The sequence below is a fragment of the Rhinatrema bivittatum genome, chromosome 5 (assembly GCF_901001135.1).
Source record: "Rhinatrema bivittatum chromosome 5, aRhiBiv1.1, whole genome shotgun sequence".
Taxonomy (NCBI): Eukaryota; Metazoa; Chordata; class Amphibia; order Gymnophiona; family Rhinatrematidae; genus Rhinatrema; species Rhinatrema bivittatum.
The window spans coordinates 176,258,791-176,280,199 of record NC_042619.1 but is presented as its reverse complement, the minus strand read 5'-3'; the positions used below and the strand labels follow the sequence as shown (position 1 = coordinate 176,280,199).

Here is a 21,409-nt window from a genome sequence, read left to right as displayed (position 1 = left end):
AGGATTGCAATAATGCACACAAACTAATCCGCACAAAATTACACCTGTATTATGAACAACATTCAAACAGTAACAACCCTGTCTATGAAAAGGCGACATTACAAATATTAAATCAGGCCCTAAACACTAATATACCTCCTATTAGGAAAACAGAAGAAGCCAAGCTGCTATAGATCCCCACACAGAAAATAATAGTAAAACTATACTAATAAATGTTCAAAACATCTGATGAACAGAATAACATCCAACAAATAAAAGCTCATAAAAAGTATTTAAAATTCTTCAAACAACCAATAAAATATTTCCAAACAGCAGACACATCACATAATACCCAATAATTAAAATGGCATCAATCAAGAAAAATAACTTTAAAAGCCACCGTTACTTACCCTCTCCAGCAACTCTCCTACTCCTTTTACTTGCAGGCCAATAGCACATATCAGAAACAGCAGTGGATGCTGAATCTTTGTCCTCATGATCCTCTTTCTTAGGGCTCACAAACGCACATACCAGTTATATCCCACGACCTGTCTCTATCTCTCACATACCAGTGACCTCCCCGACCAGTCTCTTTCTCTCTCCCTCATACAGTCAACTCCATGACAAGTCTCTCCTCCTCACACACATACTAGTCACTTCCCAGACCAGTCAGTCTCTCACACACAGCAGTCACCTCCCAGACCAATCTGTCTCCTTCACACACACACACACACACACACACACACACACACACGTCATCTCCCAGGCCAGTCCCTATCTCCCTCACACACTAGTCACCTCCCCGACAATCACTGTCTCCCTCACACATACACACACACACACACACCAGTCACATCCCAGACCAGTCTGTCTCCCTCACACACACCAGTAACCTCCCAGACCAGCTTGTCTCCCTCACACACACACACACACACCAGTCACCTCCCAGACCAGTTTGTCTCTCTCTTAAACATACACAAACCTGTCATCTCCCTGACTTGTCTCTTTCAATTACACACATGCTCTCAATCACACACAACACTCTTGCTTACACATACTGTCAAACTTGCTTGCAAAAACACGCTCTCTTACATATATGCTATCAATCACACACACGCTCTCGCTCACAAACTCCGCCCCCCCCCCACACACACACACACAACACTGCACAAATGGCAGCTGCAGTAGTCTCCTCCTCCAGCCCCCCATCAGTTTGCGGGGGCTAACGCCCTCTTTCTCCAGTTGCTAATTGCTTGTTGTGCTTCATTTTGGTTTGGGCCTGCACGTCTGCTGCTACTTTATGCAGCATCATCTTCTCTTCTTCCTGCGTGCCCCACTGTACATCACTTCTTGTTCGGGCCATAGTGGCGGGAAGAAGAAAGGGCCATGCGTCTTGATGTTCACCAGCTTCCACTAACACTGCTGCCAGTCCTGCCTGGAAGGAACGGCAGCAGTGTTAGTGGAAGAATATGTGCATCTTGCTGTGATGGAGAAATAGGGAAGTGCAACCGGGGCAGCAAGACACTGGGAAGCCGCGACACACATCAGTTGAGAATTGCCTGCTCTAATGAATGTACGTGAGATTTATTTGCATTCACTTCCTCCTATTATGCAAATATTTCTCATGCATATTAGAGATATCCTGAAAACCGGACTGGCTGGGGATGGGGTGAAACGAGGCTGGTTTGAACACCCATGTTTTGGAGGCAGGTGGTTCCATGGGACTGAAGAATGCCCTTTATCCAAGTTATAATAGGGAGTAGGTCCGAAGTTAAAGCTCATTAGTCTGACCTCTGAGATGGAAAAATTAATGAAGACTCTTCTGAAGGAAAGGGTAGTGAAGTATCTTTAATATTGTGGATTGCAGGATCTAAGACAGCATGGGTTTTATTTATTCATTCATTTAATATTCTGCTTAGGTTTGCAGAGGGAAATCATATCAGTCAAATCTGATTAATTTCTTTGGTTGGTTGATTAGATCTCGGGCTTTTGCTGGATATGATTTTCTTGGATTTCAGTAAACCTTTTGTTACTGGTCGCTGTGTAGGAAGCTCATAAATAAACTGAGCAGTCTGGGAGTGAGCCCTAAGATACTGGACTGGGTAAGGATAAAGAAATTCACTCTGAGGAAAGAGGCAATTAGTGGCTTTACCTTAAGGTTCAGTACCAGGACCAATCCTAGTCAACATGTTTGAGTGATATTGAAGAACAATTGAGTAGAAAACCTTTTGCTAATGATGGTAAGACCCCGCTACAGAGTGGACGCACCTGAGGTAGTAGATGGAATGAGAAGTGATTTAAGGAAGCTTGAAGAGTGATCAGATGCTTGACAGCTAAGATTTAATACCAAAAAGTGCAGTTATTCATTTTAGGAACAAAATTTCAAGGGGAGCATTACATAAGAGACTGAGATGCTGATGTCCTCAAAGCAGGAAAGAGACTTTTTGGTGATCCTATCCAGTTATTTCAAGATAGGGAAACAGTGCGACTGCGTGGTGGCCAGAGCCAAAGGAATGATGGGGTGCATGAAGAAGGTATACTGTAACTAAAAATTAAAATATGATTATACCATTGTACAGGTCATTTGTGAGACTTCACCTGGAATATTGGCCATGTCTGGAGGCCTTACCTCTAGAGGGATAGAAACATAGAAACATAGAAATGACGGCAGAAGAAGACCAAACGGCCCATCCAATCTGCCCAGCAAGCTATGCACTTTTTTTTTTCTTTTTTATTTCTCTCATACTTCTGTTACTCTTGGCTCTTAGTAACCCTTTGGTTCCATTTCCCCTCCACCCGCACCATTAATGTAGAGAGCAGTGTTGGAACTGCATCCAAGTGAATATCTACCATAGTTTAGGGCTAGTAACCGCCGCAATAAGCAGCTACCACCCATGCCTTTGTTTACACAAGACTATGTAACTCAGTCCTTTTGGTTATTTTCTGTATATAGATCCACCTTTCGCGTTCCCCCTGCCGTAGAAGCAGAGAGCTATGCTGGATATGCATGAAGTATCAGACTTCCTCCCTATTCTTTAGTTAGAATTGAGGCATTCTAGAAAAGATCTGTCAAAATGATGCAGTTTTATGTCAGAAGCCTTAAGAGATGAGATTTAGAAATTGAAACATGCATATCCTAGAAGAGAACTGAGACTGGGGAGATATGAATTATTTATTTATTTTTATTTTTTATATACCGAAATTCTTGTAAGGATACAAATCAATCCGGTTTACATAAAACTAGGATGCCAACGGGCTTAAGGAAAGCCAAGGTTTACATGAAACAGTTTAAACAGAACGCTTCCATAGAACACTGAGGAGGTAACTCTCTTTGGGTAATATAGAACAGACCCAGGGCTATGAATAAATTGACTTAAAATGATAAGAAATATACATACAAATAAATAAATTAAATTTAAAATTAAAATTAATCCAAAATAATAAATAGAATAGAATGAGTACAACTACAGTTTGTAACTATTATACATCGAAGGAAGCTGTTTGCAAATATAAACAGAATAGTTACAGATTAAATGTTTTAAATTATACAGTATTTAAATATATGGAGAAGGAGGCTGAATAAAGTTTGACAATGAACAAAGTAGTGGAGAGCAACGCATGAGGCAGGGGAGTAAAACATGATATCAAAATGAAGTAATGTGAAGTAATAGTTGGCCGTTGGAGAGAAAACCTGCATAGAGAGGGAACATTATGTGTCTGGGAAAGCTATGTAAAGAGCCTAGCTAAAGAGCTTAGCTGAAGAGCCTCCTTATGTTTCTTGGGATAGAGACATTCAATGATAGAATGATAGAGACATTCAAATATCTGAAAGTATTAATGCACAAAAAGCAAAACCTGTGTCAATGAAAAAAATGTTCTAGAAAAAGGGGTCATGAGATGAGGCACCGGGGAGGTAGGCTGAGGAGAGACATCAAGGATTTCTCACAAAAAAGGTGGTGGAAGTATGCAACTCCCTCTTGGTGGGTGGTCGTGGTGGTTTAAAAACACTATAACAAAGTTTGAGGGTATGGGATAGCACAAAGGGAACCTTAAGTTGTTAAAAGTGTAGAGATAGCAGAAAGCAGGTCCTAACATATATTAAGCATACATAATACCATATTTGCTTAATTCCATAATGGGTATTGGGGTGGCCAGAATGTATGGAAAAGAGGTTAATATGAAATGTTAAAGGTACTAGCGGTAATAAAGGCATCTGCATGGCTGGGTTGCCCAGCAGACTGCGCTGGTAGAATCAACTGGCAGACTGCAAATTCTCTAATAACTAGAAGTTCTGGTGGAAATGCAAGTGCTCACGTAGAGGATCTGTCGGTATGGTTATGCAAAGGACCTCGGAGGCTCACTAGTTAAAGGAGAAATCTTGTAGGTGGTTACATTCTGTGGCTAGCAGCTGGGATGTATCCATAGAGGTGTAGCAGAATAGCAGACTGCATGGGCCAGATGAAGACTGGAGGCAAGCTTGGCTGGATTATTTGTATGATTGAGCTTGTATGACTGCAAACTTTGTGTATGTATTATTGTAGGGTTTTGTGATTTGTTGTTTTTATGTATGTATCAGTTTGTACTCTGCCTCAAACTTGTTATAACGAGGATGGATAATACATTTTTGTAAATTCAGATTTTCTACCATCATTTACTATGTTTCATGATTACTGTTCAGAGTCTCAAGTTGTGTATATACAGCACATTTATCTTGATGGTCACAGAGAAAAGACTATAGGCCATGTGTATTAACCTTTACTGTAGTGCTGATCTATGCAAGGAGCATGATAAATATAGACAAGCATTTCCTGAAATGGCATGGCTTCTCACATGTTAATGAAATAAGATGAATGGTTAGAAATATACTTTAAAGATAATATACTATAAATAGGGACCTTCGTTTTCTGTTTTTTATTTTCCCTGGTAATTTCAATGTTATAATAAAAAAAAAAAAAAAAAAAAAAAAAATTCTCCTTTGTCTTTATAAACTGTCATTTTTCCACTAATTTTTTTTATCATCATATTGAAATTTTAAAGGAAAATGAAATAAAAAATTAAAATGAACGTCCCCAACTATAAATTAGATTTTTTTCAGAGTCTGCTACATAAAAGTCAAGTAACCCTGATATCTAACTGCCCAATAATGAGCAGCTATGATTAACACAACCAAAAGAAGATACTTCTTCCGTAGTTATAGCCATGGTATGGTGGCATATTATGCTAATGAAAGGTGTGCACCAAAGGCATATATTCCAGTTCTACATCTGGAAAATTCATACTAACTATTTTGACTTTTATAACAAATATAACAGAGATTTGCGGGTATGTAGAGGCTGCATAAATAGAATGCTTCAGTCCCTTACTTAGAAAACCAGGTGTTCATGGGGATCTGGATGTGCTGCTTGTGGTTTTCCAGACCACCTACTTCAATATAAATTTTTGTTTTTGGCCTTTATATTTTCAATTTCAAAGCATTAGTCTGACTTCATGCTTCAAAGAAACATATATTTCTGCATATACTTGCTGTAAAATATCATGTTTTTATTTAGAAATGCCAGGATCTTGAAGTTAAATTATTTTCTTTAGCAGCCAGTATATTTTTACCTGTATATTAATCTGGTTTTTGCATATTCCACTGAGATGATCGAACAATGTTTGATTATATATTTGACCTAAGGTATATTTAATTATATAATAGTAATCAAAAGAGTGATAGAATATAATATCTGTTCACATCTAGTACCATGTTACTCAAATTTACTGTGCTAACCATCATTGAGAGTCAATATTTCTCAACTAGCATTTCAACTTTCTCCTAGGTTAAGAATTCATCAGTTGCAGAGTAAGCAAGAACTTGGCTAAAGTATTACAAAGGGTCGTTATCAAGTTCTGTTATATTCTGTTTGTTCTAATTTTTCAGGAGTCTAAATCTAATACTGATGACTTTTTCAAAGACCTAAATTCATGCTGCCCACAGGAAGCAATGATGCGCAAGCAAGATATACCATTCCTGCGGGGTGGGCCTGGAGTATACAAGGTAGTGAAGACTGGGCCTTCAGGTCACAACATCAGAAGCTGTCCTAACCTTAGAGGTATCCCAATTGGAATGTTAGTACTGGGAAACAAAGTCAAGGCAGTGGGCGAGGTATGGATTCTTGTAGCTTCAGTTCATGACTTCCTAGATAACAATATATAATCTTTGTAAAAGCAACACAATCATGTTCACAAGATTGCTTTTTTCTATTTCAGGTGTCTAACAAATATTTTCCTTAACACTAATTGTTTTTATCTGCGACTACAAGAATACGTTTTTCAATTTTTCCCCCCTTCTCTTTTGTTTGGAGAAGGAGGGATTATATTAAACTATGAATAGCTTATGGAGCAATTAACTTTTGTATTGTAAATGCATTCTTATTTATTGCAAATGCAAATTTCTTTACAATAATAAAAATACCTTTTTTTCTTTTCATTGTATTGTATACTTAAGAGGATGGATGAAGTCTTTCCAGTTCTATGGTAAATGGAAGAAAGGTGCTTGACTCAGTTTTGTACTTGTCCTCTCGTTTCTTGAAGTCACTGCTAAATCAATAGCTGCTGCAATAGGTACTCCTCCTCTGGTGTTTTGGTGGAGATTGGCTTGAGGATGTAGTGTGTCATGCTATTTCTCACAGCTTCAGAATTATATTAGCAGACATGTGCACAAAGTATACTTTAATAGACAGTCTATTACATTCAGGTCTAAACTTCAAGTTTAGGTATATAGCAAAGCTTGAAAAATGAGGTATTTAAACAATTCTCTCTGGATTGTTTTCAAGCCGCTGGTTGATTTTATTTCTCAGATGCATTTCAATTATTTTGTTTTCTGTACTTTTTTGTTGTTGTGTTTTGTATGTTTTTTAAACTATTCCCAGTGTTCTGGTTGTTCAGTTTGGCCGTCGTTTCAAATGTCTTTTTATTTATGCAGTCACATGGTGGAAGCAGTCTGGAACACATATTTATATATTGGTTGATACAGGATAGTGATTCATCTCAAAAGGAAACAATACCAGTAAATATTGTGATTTGTATCTGGCTGCCAGGTGACCAATACAGAAGGTACATGGGTGCAGATGGATAAGAATAGTATGGTGGAGTTCTGTGAGAGTGACGAGGGAGAAGCATGGTCCTTAGCTAGAGAGCCGGGTGGTAACCAGTACCTACGACATGAGGATGGTGAGTTTTTACATCTTTATTCTTCAATTTTTTCCAATAACTAACTTTTCTTTCCCGACTGTTCATACTTCAAATAAATTAGATAGTGTTGGTAAGTTTAACATTTTCATAAAACTGGTTGCAACAAGGGAATGTTAGTTTCCAGAAGAATTGTTAGTTTGAGTCTTAATTTCCATTTTCATCCTTTGTAAGTAATAGGAGTGTAGGCTTTTTTTTTTTTTTGGTTGGGATTTCTTTATTTTAGGACATATTAAATGGTTTTAGTCCACATTTATTTATTTATTTTTATTTATTTTTAACAATAATTATAGGGAACATTTCCAGTTTAAGATATCATTCTTTCACATTCTGTACATAAACACAGAAAAAAAAATACAAAAGCAAAATTGAAAGCTTACATTTCAAACCATTAACCCCATATTTATCCTGTAAATGGAAAAAGGAAGATCCAAGGATTGCAAGAAAATTTTTTTTTTCCAAAATTAAAGGGAAAAGGAAAGAAAGTCTTTTTAATTTCCTGAGCTGGTTAGGTCACATTACTCTCAATTCTATGATTATCCAACAAAAATCTCAACTGAGATGGCCCAAAAAAGAGATACCGAGTATTATTTAAATTCACAACACATTTACAGGGGTATCTAACTGAAATCTTTGCTCCTAACTGTCTGGCCTCTTGACACATTTCCAAAAACGTTTTCCTTGGCATTTGGGTAGCTCTAGTGACATCTAGGTATACCCATATCTTATGCCCAAGAAATAATTTTCTCCTATTGCGAAAAAAAAGTCTTAAAATACAGTCTCTGTCTGTCGAGAAGACAAAGGACACCAAGAGAGTTCCCTGAAATTCAACTTGTTCATCTATTGATGTTTCCAGGAATGCAGTTAACTCTGTATCTATATTCTGAGGTATTTCAATTGATGCAATTTGCTCTTTCTTTATTGGTGAAATAAAATAAATGTTTGATATTGGAGGGACTGCCTCAGGTGAAAATTGAAGAACTTCAACCAAGTATTTCTTAAATTAATTTAATACCCTGAGATTTAAATATCTCATTGTATTTTCCAAATTCTCCATTTTTTTTAGTAGTAACAGTTTCATCTTGTATTAACTTGGTTTGCACATCTGTAAAGAATATACTTTTGCATCCAGATCTTTAATTTTCAAATCATGAAAAGTCAGCAATGGTTCCATTTCTTGTATAGTTTTCTGTGATTTATTTATAGCCAGTGTTAAAGAAGTAATCAATTTTTCAATCATCATAAAGGCATTCCAAACTGTTCCTAAGGTGTAATCTCTTGTGGTTTAACCAGTTTTAAATTGGGAGTTACGCTTACCCCATCTTCACGGCAAACTACTGTAATCCTTTCGGATTCGTTTGCTGGCTCCTCTCCCCTCACAAAGTTGGTAAGCGGGGCACTCGGACCCGGGGTAGCCTGATCTTCCAATACGGCTCGCGGCCTACCTGGTTGCTTCTTCACATCCGCTGCGCCTCCCGCTATAACACTCGTTGCTAATAGCTCAGGTCCAGCCTCTGCAACCGGTTCCTCACCAATCAATAGTTGCTGTGAGGGCCAGTCCAGTGCCCAGACAAAGCTGTGTGTTGGAGGGGAGGGCGTCTCAGGAGCTCCGGGGCTTAATGACATTTGTCCAGGAGGGCCAAGGTGTGTTTTCTACCCAGCACTTCAGCGGACCCTCCCGGGGTTGAAACATTAGCCGGAGTGAAAAACCCTTCAATAGTCGGTTGAGAAGGGGTAGATGGGGCTGTTGCAGGGGAATCAAGCCAAATCCTTCCCTTCCTCTTTGTGTGCGCATATAGGCAAAGAGGCAAACAAGTCTATTCAAGGAGCCGATCAAACTCTGACCTCTCCTTTCAGCGTCATTTTGGATCTTTTTAGTCCACATTTAAAATATATTTGGGTTTTTTGGGCTTTTTTAGTTTTGTTTTGAAAATGACACACACATTTTGTTTGTGGTGTTTCAAATGAAAACCCATTCCTAGTAAGATTGTAACCCTAGAATGGGCAATAGTGTGCGCTATAAATTTAATATATGGAAAGCCTGCACATACATCTTTAAAACTATACATCCTGCAGGCCTCGAATGTGTTTGGTTTTGTATACACATTGCTCATTTGTTAAAGTTATACGTTAAACTCTACAGTGTTATGCCACAATTTAGCGTAAAACTCAATATAGCTATTTAAATAATTTAGTAAGACTTAAATACAAAAATAGTTCCCAGAATTTAATTAAAAGCTGCTAAAATGCATTAAAATAAATATAATATATTAATTCATTTCAAAAATTTTGCTTTTAAATGAGGTTTTAAAACTAAAAAGAGATGAGCAACTCATAGTCACTATTAGTCTGTGGTGGATTGTACTGGTGACTATTGTATCCTTTTAGTTTCTTGTTTTGATTTCTTTTGGCACATTTGGCTTTATACCATTTGAATTGTAAGAAACTTAAGCATATAAATCATCTGTTTGTGATCTTGAGATATTGTGATTTAGATTGCAGTACCAAAAAAGGCATTGACAATAAGAACCAGAAGTTCAAGAGCACATGCCATAAAACTGAAAAACAAAACATGGACAAAAGAAAACATAGAAATGAAAAGTTGTATTTTTATTTTGTTTCTTTTGCAGTTATTGCTGTAAATTGCCTTCGCTATATTTTAAGAATCTTTGACCATTTAGACTGGTAGCTGCTGTGACCAGAAAGGCTTTTTTCCTGCATGTATGAATGTGTGAGGGATGATAGTGAACCAAAACTGAGTCTGAACTGTCCTGCTGCAAAGATTTAGATACTCTTAGCCAATCACAAAACTCTGTCCCACATACTTTTTTTTTTTTTTAAAAGGTATGTGTGTGTGTGGTACATGTAATCTATCAAGTGCTCTACTACAGACTTAAATGGGTTTCCTAGATTTTTTTTTTTTTATAACGGTTGACACTATAATATAGACTGAAAAAATGCTCTGTGGTAGTGGTATTCACATCTAGTCCTTAAGGGCCACAGATAGGTCGGGTTTTTAGGATATCCCTAATGACGTTGCATAGAATGCAGTTGCATGCACTGTGCCTCAGTTGTATGCAATTGTATGCTAGATCAGTCCAGACAAGTGAGTTATGTCCCTTCTGCCAGCAAATGAAGACAGAGAAAAAGCAGAAGCTGCCTTCAGATCTTCAGCATTTCTCTGTCTTCAGCAGATGGTGCTGCTTCCAAGAAGGCTTTAGGCCCGGTTTCCTGGTGGAGCATAGGTTGAATTTTGGGAGCGCATTGGTCAATGGTCCTAGTGGGACTGGTTCTCCCATCCTCCTTGGGAACTGAATCAGTTGAGGTCTGAGTTCCCTACACCAATGGGTCAAGGACCAGATAGTCCCTGGTGACTTTATTCTTTTCATGGGTCCAGCAGCATGAGCTGCAAACAAATACTCTCCCTCTGTTCTTGGAGAGCAACAGGGAAGCAGTAAATTTTATTTTTAAAAAAAAGGCTTGCAGCACATTGTTTTCCCTGGACTGCATGCCTGTCTTATATGGTGTTATGCTGGATTTGAACTCAATTAAGGGGTCTGAGGTGATCACTTCTCCTCTCTCTCCCTCTGCTTGCTTCCAGGTATGGCTGTAAAAGAGGGAGGTTTGATGTTGCATGTTAAGTCACAGCCAGGGCCAGTGGAAGGACTAGGCAACCACCTAGAGTGCCACAGGTCTGAGGGTAGCAATGGCTTAGTGGCTTCTTCCCTCCCATGCAGGCCAGGAGAGGAAATGGGATGGAGTTAGCAGCCTAGAAGTTAGAGCAGCAAGCTACAAACCAGGAAGACCAGGGTTCAAATCCCACTGCCGCTCCTTGTGACCTTGGTCAAATCACTTTACTCTCCATTGCTTCAGGTATCAACTTTTATATTGAGCCCTCTGTGGACAGGGAAATACCTATAGTAACTGAATGCAATCTGCTTTGAAGTGCCAAAAAGCAGAATATAAACAAATAAATAAAAGAAATAGTTGTGTGCTAGCAGGAAGAAGGAAAGGCCATGCTGTTGCAGCCAGAAGCTGAAGGAAGAATGGTACATCCCCCAGGCCGTCGCAGGAAGCAACTGGATCAGCCTTGGCCCACATGTGGTTCGAGCACAGGAGCAACAGCAGCAGCACATCCCCTGGCCCTGCAGGCACAGGAAACAGAGCAGCATTAGCCCAAGAAAGATGCAGAGTCCTGTCTGCTGCAAGGGCTGAAAGGGATGAGGCTGCCACAGTGTTTCTGATGTGGAGGGGGGAGGAAATGAGTGAGAGTGTGTGTGTGAGAGAGCATGTTCTGTGATTGCGCATGTTTGTATGTATATGAGAGAGGAGAAAGATTGTGAGCAGCAGCCCCTGCGAATCCACAACAATCTCAGGTTATCTGTAAATCAAAAGATCCCAGGTATGGACAGCAGGGGATATTTTTTTATCCTTTTAAAGTATTGGATGGGATTTTTCTTTGCTGTTTTTAAATATTTGGAAAATTTATGAGTTTTAAATTGTGATCTTTTTGTCAGCTGTTTTGAAATATTCTTTTTATCTTCATTCTATTGTTGATTTATATCTCCTGATTTTGTTTGGTGTTTATGAGGAATTGTAATGCTTCTGTTTTCCATTGTTGCACTGCATACATAGTCTGGCTTGTTGCGGTTTACAATTCAGTTTGACTGCATGTTTGTATTACTACTTTATGGTCACTTTATTCTGTATTTGGTAAGGGTCTGTATTTTGCATGTGTGACTTAGCTGATGAATTCTATTAGTGTAAAGGTTCTGTGTAGAGATCTATAGCAGGTTGACTTTTTCTGTTTTCCTAATAGTAGATGTATTGGTGTTTGAGGGCCAGGTGTAATAATTGCAGAGTTGCCTTTTCATAAATAGGATTGTTAGTGTTTGAGTACTGGCAGTTATTGCAGTTTTGGTATTGGATATTGTTGAAAAAACAGCTTCAAAGTGCTGCCCCAAGAACACACAGAGGCCAAATTTAATACAAACCAATTTAAGTTTATTATTTAATATTGAAATCCAATCATATGAGACCTCTGGAAGACATAGAGTGGGAGCCTTATGTTTCTAAAGGCTCTCCCTGCGTGTCTCAGCGTTTGTCAGTGAGTGCTGACTTTTTATTGGTAAAACATACAATGATCCCTAATAGGACTTCATAGAGTATCAGGTACCACGTGTCCTATGTCCAAATCAGACAACCTATGTCTAAGGTACCCTGATCCCACCTCCCATATTGAGATCCAATTAGGCCCACGTGTCTGCTGATGGCTGTCAATTATCCTTGTAATTCTTTGTTCTGTCACTCGTTCCAGTCCTTTGATCAGACTCCTAATCTCATGGGGATCTCCAGTTACACTGGGCCCCTCAAGTCGAGACAGTAGTCTGTGAGAACATGGCCTGTCCATATGTTCGTTGTGACCTTATGACCTTCCATCATATCTGAATAGGTCTGAATTCATTCCAGATGTCTCCCAGAAGCCATTCAAGTTCGGATCAGTCTGAGTTCCTTGTATGCCAGAAGTTGCAGGTAGGCCGAGACAGCAAAGGATTCTGGATAAGCTGAGTGAACCAAAGTCTGAGTCAAAGTCTTCATATTAGGCTGCCCATATATCAATATTTATGATATTGCAATTGTAATTCATTTTACTTGTGACTTTTTGAGGGCCAAGCCTATACCCAACACACATCACAATAGACCTAATAATTGCAGGGTTTTACAACACTGCAGGTAAATATATTATACATATTGTAAGTGATATGTTTACCTCTGAAGCCTGTACTATAATTTTTAATTGTATGTGTGGGGGTTGAGCACAAGGACGGCAGGCTGTAAATTTCACCTAGGGTGTCTAATACCTTTGTACCGGCAACCCTGGTCACAGCTCAGTGTGTCAGCTGGTGCTTTCTATCTGGCTTCTGAGTAGGCATATACCAGGCAGGCAGGTATAATTCAAGGCACGTCAGCACCCTGCCAAGAGCAAAATTGGATGGGTCCCCCAGATCAAACTCTGATTCCTACGGTGAAAGTCAGCACTGTCATGTACATGAAACGGGGCCTAGTGTGCATTCTATTTTGGAGGGATTAGCAAACGTTTTAGTGCTGCTTCATGCCAAATATAAATAAATCAAGCATGCCAAGCTCTTTATCTCCCTCTTCCCTCCGATAGTCAAACAGGGAAGTTCTGTGGGGGCTACATATTTTTCCTCAGGCACGGCAGAGCTTGCACAGCTTCATTTCTCTACCATGTTGTTTCAGCAGGTGACCTCGTATACATGTTGGAGCTCCTCTCCTCCTCCCTCTCTGATTGCTGAGCAATGGAGGGAACAGCCTGTAGAAATGGCATCCTTCCCCTTTACACAAATGAAGCTACCCAGAGGGTCTTTTAAGGCCAAATTAGGCTTGTTTGGTTATAGATTGCAGCAGCCTGTTTAAAAAAAAAAAAAAAATCCTGCTTGAATAGCACCGTTGGATTCCTCCTTGAGCCCTTCCTAGTTCTTATCCATGTTCAAGCACAGAAGAACTGTAGATTACCCTTGGCAACATTTGGGATGCTAGAGCATTCCACTGACTGGTGGAATAACCTGGAGAAAGATCTGAGAAGATAACTGATCCAGCAGACAGCGGAAGGTAGGCTTTTCAGGAGAGAGAAGCTTAATTCCAGGGTGTGACTTCCAGCAACACTTGTATGAGCAATGAGAGGCAGTGATCTATAGGAGAATAACATATTCCTGTATGTTTTTAGGCCCCATCCTTAAGAGCTTCTCGCTACTTCTGACTGTTGGAAATAGGTTCCTCTCAGTATAAGACATCTAATTCCAGTCTTAAGGTGGCCTAGATGAGAGTTCTTTGTTTCTTTCCCAGTGAAGAGAATTTATTTATTTAATTTATTTAAAAGTTCTTATATTCCGCTACTTCCTAGAATCTGTTCAGCACGGATTACAATAAAACAATCAAAATCAACATTATCCAGTATAATGCATATGACAATTAGCATAAAAGCAATACACATACATTTACATCAGTGCATTAAAAATCATGCTGCTTCACCCAAATACTTCAGAAAACACTGTTTTTAATGCCTTTCTAAACTCTTTAATATCCTGCTGGTGTTTTAGATGAGCAGGCAACTTATTCTACTCATTTGGTGCTATTGATGAAAAAACTCACTCTTGTTTTAGCCCACCTGAACTTTTTCACCGGGGAAATAACTAATAAGTTGATACCCGCAGACCTCAGTACAAATAGGATCTCGCACTACACAGGAAGAGACTATCTTCAAAAGTTTAAAAACAGTCGTCAACCTAAATCTGTTCCTCCATTTGACTGGGAGCCAATGTAGGTCCTTCAAAACCGGGGTTGTGTGTTCTCTTCTCTATAACTCAGGTGGCTGCATTTTGTGCCAACTGCACGGCACATAGCCTGCCTGGAAGCCCAACATACAAAGTTCCGCAGTCATCCAGATGACTAAGAACCAGTGCCTGAACAACCATCCTAAAAAATCCTGGGGCCAGCAAGGATCTTAAAGGTTGCACCAACTTAACAGGTCGATACAGTAAGGCCGCGGTAGAAACAGTGCGGCAGTGTCAGGCGCACCCTTCCTCCCCGCACGCACAGTTCTCTTCACTAACTCCCCGATACTCTCTTCTAATTGCATGCAAATGCATGCCGCGGCTTTAAAGCGTTAGGGAAAGGTTATGCCCGCGTAACCCATTTTACTGTATAGGCGCTTAATACAGCGCCTATACAGTAACCTGGGTGCGCTGGTACCTGTCATTTCAAATGTCATTTCAAATGACATTTGGAATGACAGGCACCAGGAAGTGTAAAAAACACGAAAAGTCTTTGTTGCTTCGTCGCTGTGTCTCTCCTCCTCCCGGAGCAGGGCGCGAAAGCAGCCTTGCTCCGGGAGGAGGTGAGGCACAGCGGCGAAGACAGACGGGAGAGGAGAAAAAGCAGAGCCGAGCAGAGCCGAGCAAAGCGAAAGCGTGCGAGCAAAGCGAAGCGTGCAGCAAGCCGGCGAAATAGACCTGCGAGCAGAGGCAATAGCAGCGGTTCGGTAAGCCTGGCACCCTCCTTGATGTAGTACGTCCCGGATGGCCCCCCCTTCCCAGCGCGCCCGCCACTACCCCTTTCATCAGCTGCATCCACTGAGACCCGGCAGTCCCGTGAGGCCTACAAAAAAAAAAATCCCCGGCTCCCGCGCCCCCGCACTGGCCCGCCGACTCTACCCCTCCTCCCGATCGGGCAGGTAGGCGGCGGCGAAAACCAAAGCAATTTTTTTTTTTTCAAAAAGCGACATCACACAATGCATAAAATAATTTCTCCAGCCTTAAAGCGACTTACTTTTGGGATCTGTCAAGTAAGTCGCAAAAGTAACTTACTTTTCTGAAGCCATCACGATCGTAGCTCAAGACGAAGATGGCCGCCTGCACGGGGGAAAGCGTGCAATTGGCCGCTGAAGACGTGACGTCACATCTCGTGACGCCAAACGTCGTGACGTCACGTCTTCAGCTGCCAATTGCACGCTTTCCCCGTGCAGGCGGCCATCTTCGTCTTCGTCCGGAGGAGCTAAGATCGTGTTCCTGATGGCTTCAGAAAAGTAAGTTACTTTTGCGACTTACTTTTGGGATCTTGACAGATCCCAAAAGTAAGTCGCTTTTGGAAAAAACCAAAATTGTCGCTTTAAGGCTGGAGAAATTATTTTATGCATTGTGTGATGTCGCTTTTTGAAAAAAAAAAAAATTGATTTTGTTTTTTTTTGCTTTTCGCCGCCGCCTACCCGCCCGATCGGGAGGAGGGGGGTAGAGTCAGCGGGCCAGTGCGGGGGCGCGGGAGCCGGGGATTTTTTTTTTTTTTGTAGGCCTCACGGGACTGCTGGGTCGCAGTGGTAGCATGGCGCTGTGAGGGGGGCGAAAGGGTATATACCCATGAATGGATTTGAGTGGGAGCGCTCTGTGAAGCGGGACATGCCCGTGATGGGCATAATGGGTGGATGCAGCTGATGAAAGGGGTAGTGGCGGGCACGCTGGGGAGGGGGGGGCATCCGGGATGTACTACATCAAGGAGGGTGCCAGGCTTATTGTTTTATTGTGTTTGAGTATCTTAAGCGGTGTCGATGGATTTGTTTCACAGTCCTAACTCCTACTAGGGGGAGGCGGTAAACTAGCACGTTAAGGCCGCGGCAAAACAGCGGGTTCCTAAGGAGATAATATCAGCGCCCGTTACAGTATCGGAGGGGAATAGCTAATTCCTTCATTATACAGCTTTTTCGTTCATTTACATGCTGGGTGCGGAAAGGGTAATGTGTCTATTTTACAAAGCGCTAAGGACGCGTGAAACTAGAGACTGTATCGCTGGATGGCCTTACTCGTCTGTATTGTGCGCTCCCAGCACGTTACAGACGGGCAATCTTCGACCGGACGATACTGTATCGAGCTGTAAGTTTGTAAAATGCAGTTTTAGTAAAATGACAAATTTGCTGTTTTATAGATAATTGGGAGTCTAAAAGACTCCCAACTCTTTATCTGTGACTGAATAGGCACCAATAAGATTTTAGATAGCTAAACTTCTTCCCTGATCTTAGGCTCAAAAACCTTACCCACCCACAGGATCTTTGTTTTCTTCATATATAGGAACAAATGGTGGTTAGTCAGCCATGATTGTAAACAATTACAATCTCCTGCAGTCTATCTTCTGGAACATCCCCCCCTTGGGGTGCATGGCAGAAAAAATTGAATGTCATCTGCAAATATGAAATACTTAAAATTCAATGATTGAAAAATGGCTTCTATGGGGGCCAAATAAATATTAAAAAGTACAGACGACAAAGCTGAACCCTGTGGCACTCCCTACCTAATTTTGTGCCATACAGGCACCACAGAATGTGGTGTTGGATCCTGTCTTTATCTTTTAAGAACACATTTAGTGAATGGAAACACAAATTCAGAGTCCCCCATGATAGAAAAAGATTGAGTCTTTGCTGAAACTATATTTTTTTCTATACTCTCTCACTCCCTCGACAGCTATGTGCAGTGGCTTTGTTTATTTATTTATTTATGTTATTTAAAAACTCTTCTATACCGTCGTTGAGTTAGATAACCATCACAACGGTTTACAAAAAGGCAGGTTAACGAAAAATATGAGTGGTATAGATTACAAATTAACCATGTGCCATCATAGAACGGTAACAATTTAGTGACAAAAACTGTGTGTCAGTTAAGCTTATTTGTTCGGAACATATTATGCGGTTTTAATTTAACATTAAAATGCATTTTGTAGGTTAAAAGTAATAACTTCTAGTTTGGTGCGTCGACTCGAGTCCTCCAGTATTGGGTCCAGCATCCCTTGGAGGAGGTGCCTTTCTCACAGGACAAGCAGGATGGTTGTCCTCACAAATGGGTGACATCGAGGATGGAGCCCACCACGGAAAACTTCTGTCAAAGTTTAACAGAACTTTGACTGGCCCCTACTGGGCATGCCCAGCAAGGCACTGACCCTGCAGCCAGCAGGGGTCTCCCTTCAGTCTTCTTTTTTCCGCGCAGCAGTTGCCACGCGGTGAAAGGAGCTCTCTAACCACGTTCCTGACAGGAATTTGGAAATTAATTTCCTAAGAAAATTTGCCCCTCAGGGGTCTCCCTTCGACAAATTTTTTAGTCATCTTTCGGAACCCAGTAAGTTTTTTGCCTTCTTCCATCGACTGCCGTCGATTTTGGCCCTTGAGGCCTGTTGGCACTTACCGATCCCCAGCCTAAATTTTGGCTTCCAGCCATGGCAACGGGGTTCCGCCGTTGTCCGGATTGTACCCGGACTATGTCCATCACAGACCCCCATAGGGTTTGTGTAATGTGTTTGGGTAGTGAGCATGATGTCCTGACTTGCACCAAATGTGCCTTAATGACACCCAAGGGTCGCAAAGCCAGGATGGAGAAGATGGGGCTCCTCTTCCATGCACCCACCCCAACGCCATCGATAGCATCGACGTCATCGGAACCGGCACCGTCGAAGTTGTACCATCATCGCCAACCCTCCGGTGACCGTCCGCCATCGATCGCTTCTCGGCCATCGACTCCCGTTCCTTCCCCGGATGGGCGAGGGGACCGGACAGAAAAGCATCGCCATCGACGGCACAAGTCTCGGCCTGTCGAGGATCCACAGCCATCGACCTCTGTTCAAGCCGAGCCACCGACAAAGAAGCCGCGAACAGACCGGACATCCTCCACGTCTTGTTCGTTGGCATCGAGGAAACCCTCACCCTCCCGGGGTGCGGGGGCCGTGATCCCACCGGTTACGGTGGTACTTCCGGCCCTGCCTCAGCCTCCCTCTCCCGTCGAGCCGGGTATGGTTACCCCTGGTCTCCGGGCAGAACTGGACCGGCTGGTCCAGGAGGCCATCGAGAAAGCGATGAAGAAATTACAACCTCCATCGGCACCGTCTCCGGCACCGGTTCCAGTGCCGCCCCCAGCACCGACACCGGCACCGGCTTCGCCACCGAGGAGGGAACCGACCACCGAGCCGGTGATACAAGCGTTAGCACCGCTACTCAGCCGTATGGAGGCGCTCATGATGGCCCTTCCATCGGTGATTCCAGTGCCATCGACAACACCACCGTCTCCGACTGGATTCTCATCGGCAGGAGAAACACCGTTTCGGATTCCCCCTTCCGGGGTGGTTCCATCGGTACCTCCTGGCATATCTCCACCGATATATCCTTCGGCTCCATCGATTCCGCGCCAGACACCGATTCCATCGGCAGCACCGAAGCCATCGATGCCATTTCTGATTCCACCTACGGCACCGATTCCACCTCGGTTTCCATCGATGCCCTCAGAACCTCAGCCAGGTCCATCAGGGCTACAAGCCCCACACGATCCCTACGATACCTGGGGTGATGATGATGATACATCTTCTGACACAGATTTGCCTTCGCCGCCATCTCCTACAGAGAGTAGAAAAAGATCTCCTCCTGAGGATCTCTCTTTTATTAATTTTGTAAAAGAGATGTCAGAAGTTGTACCTTTTCAGTTACAATCTGAAGCCGATGATAGACACCAAATGATGGAACTCCTTCAATTTCTGGATGCGCCAAAAATCATCGCTTCCATCCCTATACACCAGGTGTTTTTGGATCTGCTCAAGAAAAACTGGGAATCTCCTTCATCGGTGTCTCCAGTTAATAAGAAAGCTGACTCCACATACCTTGTCCAGTCAGCACCAGGTTTCCAAAAGCCTCAACTGGATCATCGCTCTGTTGTAGTTGAGTCTGCACAGAAGAAGGCCAAGCGTCTTAAGCCACACTCTTCTACCCCACCTACCAGGGACAACAAATTCCTGGATAGTGTGGGACGAAAAGTGTACCATGGAGCTATGTTGATTTCACGCATAGCTTCATATCAACTCTATATGACTCAATACAACAGAGCTATCCTTAAGCAGATGCAAGACTACGCTGACACGTTGCCGGACCAGTACCAACCGCAACTTCAAGCCCTTCTTCACAAGGGATTTGAGGCAGGGAAGCACGAGATTAGGACTGCCTACGATATATTCGATGCTTCCACGAAGGTTTCAGCCACAGCCATCTCAGCTAGACGTTGGGCTTGGTTAAAGTCATCCAACCTTCGCCCAGAGGTCCAAGATCGTCTTGCTGATTTACCCTGCTTAGGCGACAATTTGTTTGGAGAACAAATTCAACAGATTGTGGCAGAGTTAAAAGACCACCATGAGACGTTGAAACAACTCTCGTCTATCCCACCTGAGGTGATCTCCAAGCAACCGCAAAAGAAGGACTCTAAAAAGTCGTTCTTTCGACCACGCCGCTACTACCCTCCGTCAACTAGGGCTCGTCCTGCACGGTCCTCTAACAGGCCTCAGACTCGTCAGCCGAGAAAGCAAAGGCCTACTGTAGCCCCACCTCCTGGGCCTGCGGCGGGCCTTTGACTTCCCTGTATTGAGCACAAGCCAACTCCCTCTCCCACACATCCCTGTGGGAGGTGGTCTGTACCACTTCTTACACCGTTGGAAACAGATCACCTCAGATCAGTGGGTGCTAGCAATTATCGCACAGGGTTACCACCTCAACTTTATAACACTTCCGCCAGACTCCCCGCCCCTTCAGGCATGGAGTCTAACCAGCCATTTGACTCAATTACAACAAGAAGTATTCCTTCTTCTACAATCCAATGCTATAGAACCCGTCCCTCCTTGTCAACAAGGGAAAGGATTCTATTCCAGGTACTTCCTAATACCAAAGAAATCAGGGGGGCTTCGTCCAATTCTGGACCTTCGGGCCCTCAACAAGTATCTGCAAAAAGAAAAGTTCAAGATGGTAACCCTGGGCGCCTTGCTCCCTCTGTTGCAAAAGGGGGATTGGCTGTGCTCTCTCGACCTCAAGGACGCTTATACCCACATTGCGATAACACAATCTCATCGCAAGTATCTGCGTTTTCTGATAGGCCACGACCATTATCAATACCGGGTACTACCTTTCGGTCTGGCATCTGCTCCACGAGTCTTTACCAAGTGTCTCATAGTAGTAGCAGCATTTCTCAGGAAGGAAGGTGTCCACGTCTACCCCTATCTGGACGATTGGCTCATCAGGGCCTCTACCCCTCAGTTTGCTCAATCCTCCCTAAAATTAACAATTCACACACTCCTTTCCTTAGGGTTTCTTGTCAATTACGAGAAATCCTGCTTGGTCCCATCTCAGACCTTATCCTTCATTGGGGCAGACTTGGACACCTTACAGGCAAAAGCCTACCTTCCAATTCAACGAGTCCACACTCTCATGTCCTTAGCTCGCCAGCTCCAGTCGCAACACACTGCCACGGCTCGCCAGTTCCTCATTCTCCTAGGACACATGGCATCCTCGGTTCAAGTCACTCCCATGACCCGACTAGCCATGAGAGTAACACAATGGACTCTACGACACCAATGGATTCAAGCTTTTCAGCCTCTGTCCTCCATTATCACAGTCACACAGGCGCTACGCCTATCCTTAACCTGGTGGACGACTCAGGTCAACCTCCTTCAGGGCTTACCCTTTCTTCCACCGGATCCGCAAGTAATCCTAACCACCGACGCTTCTCACATCGGTTGGGGAGCCCATGTGGACGACTTCCAAACCCAAGGATTATGGTCCAAAGAGGAAGCCGAACACCAGATAAATTTCCTGGAACTTCGAGCAATCCGCTATGCG

The 21,409-nt window shown here is 42.5% G+C and overlaps 1 protein-coding gene across 1 annotated transcript in view; it reads left to right on the top strand.

Moving 5' to 3' along the window:
- Positions 1–21,409, top strand: part of MYCBP2 (MYC binding protein 2) — a 1,075,853-nt gene that overhangs the window by 663,719 nt on the left and 390,725 nt on the right. The window contains 2 exon segments of the mRNA XM_029603038.1: positions 5,900–6,124; positions 7,059–7,191. Coding sequence (XP_029458898.1) covers positions 5,900–6,124; positions 7,059–7,191 — 358 coding nt within the window.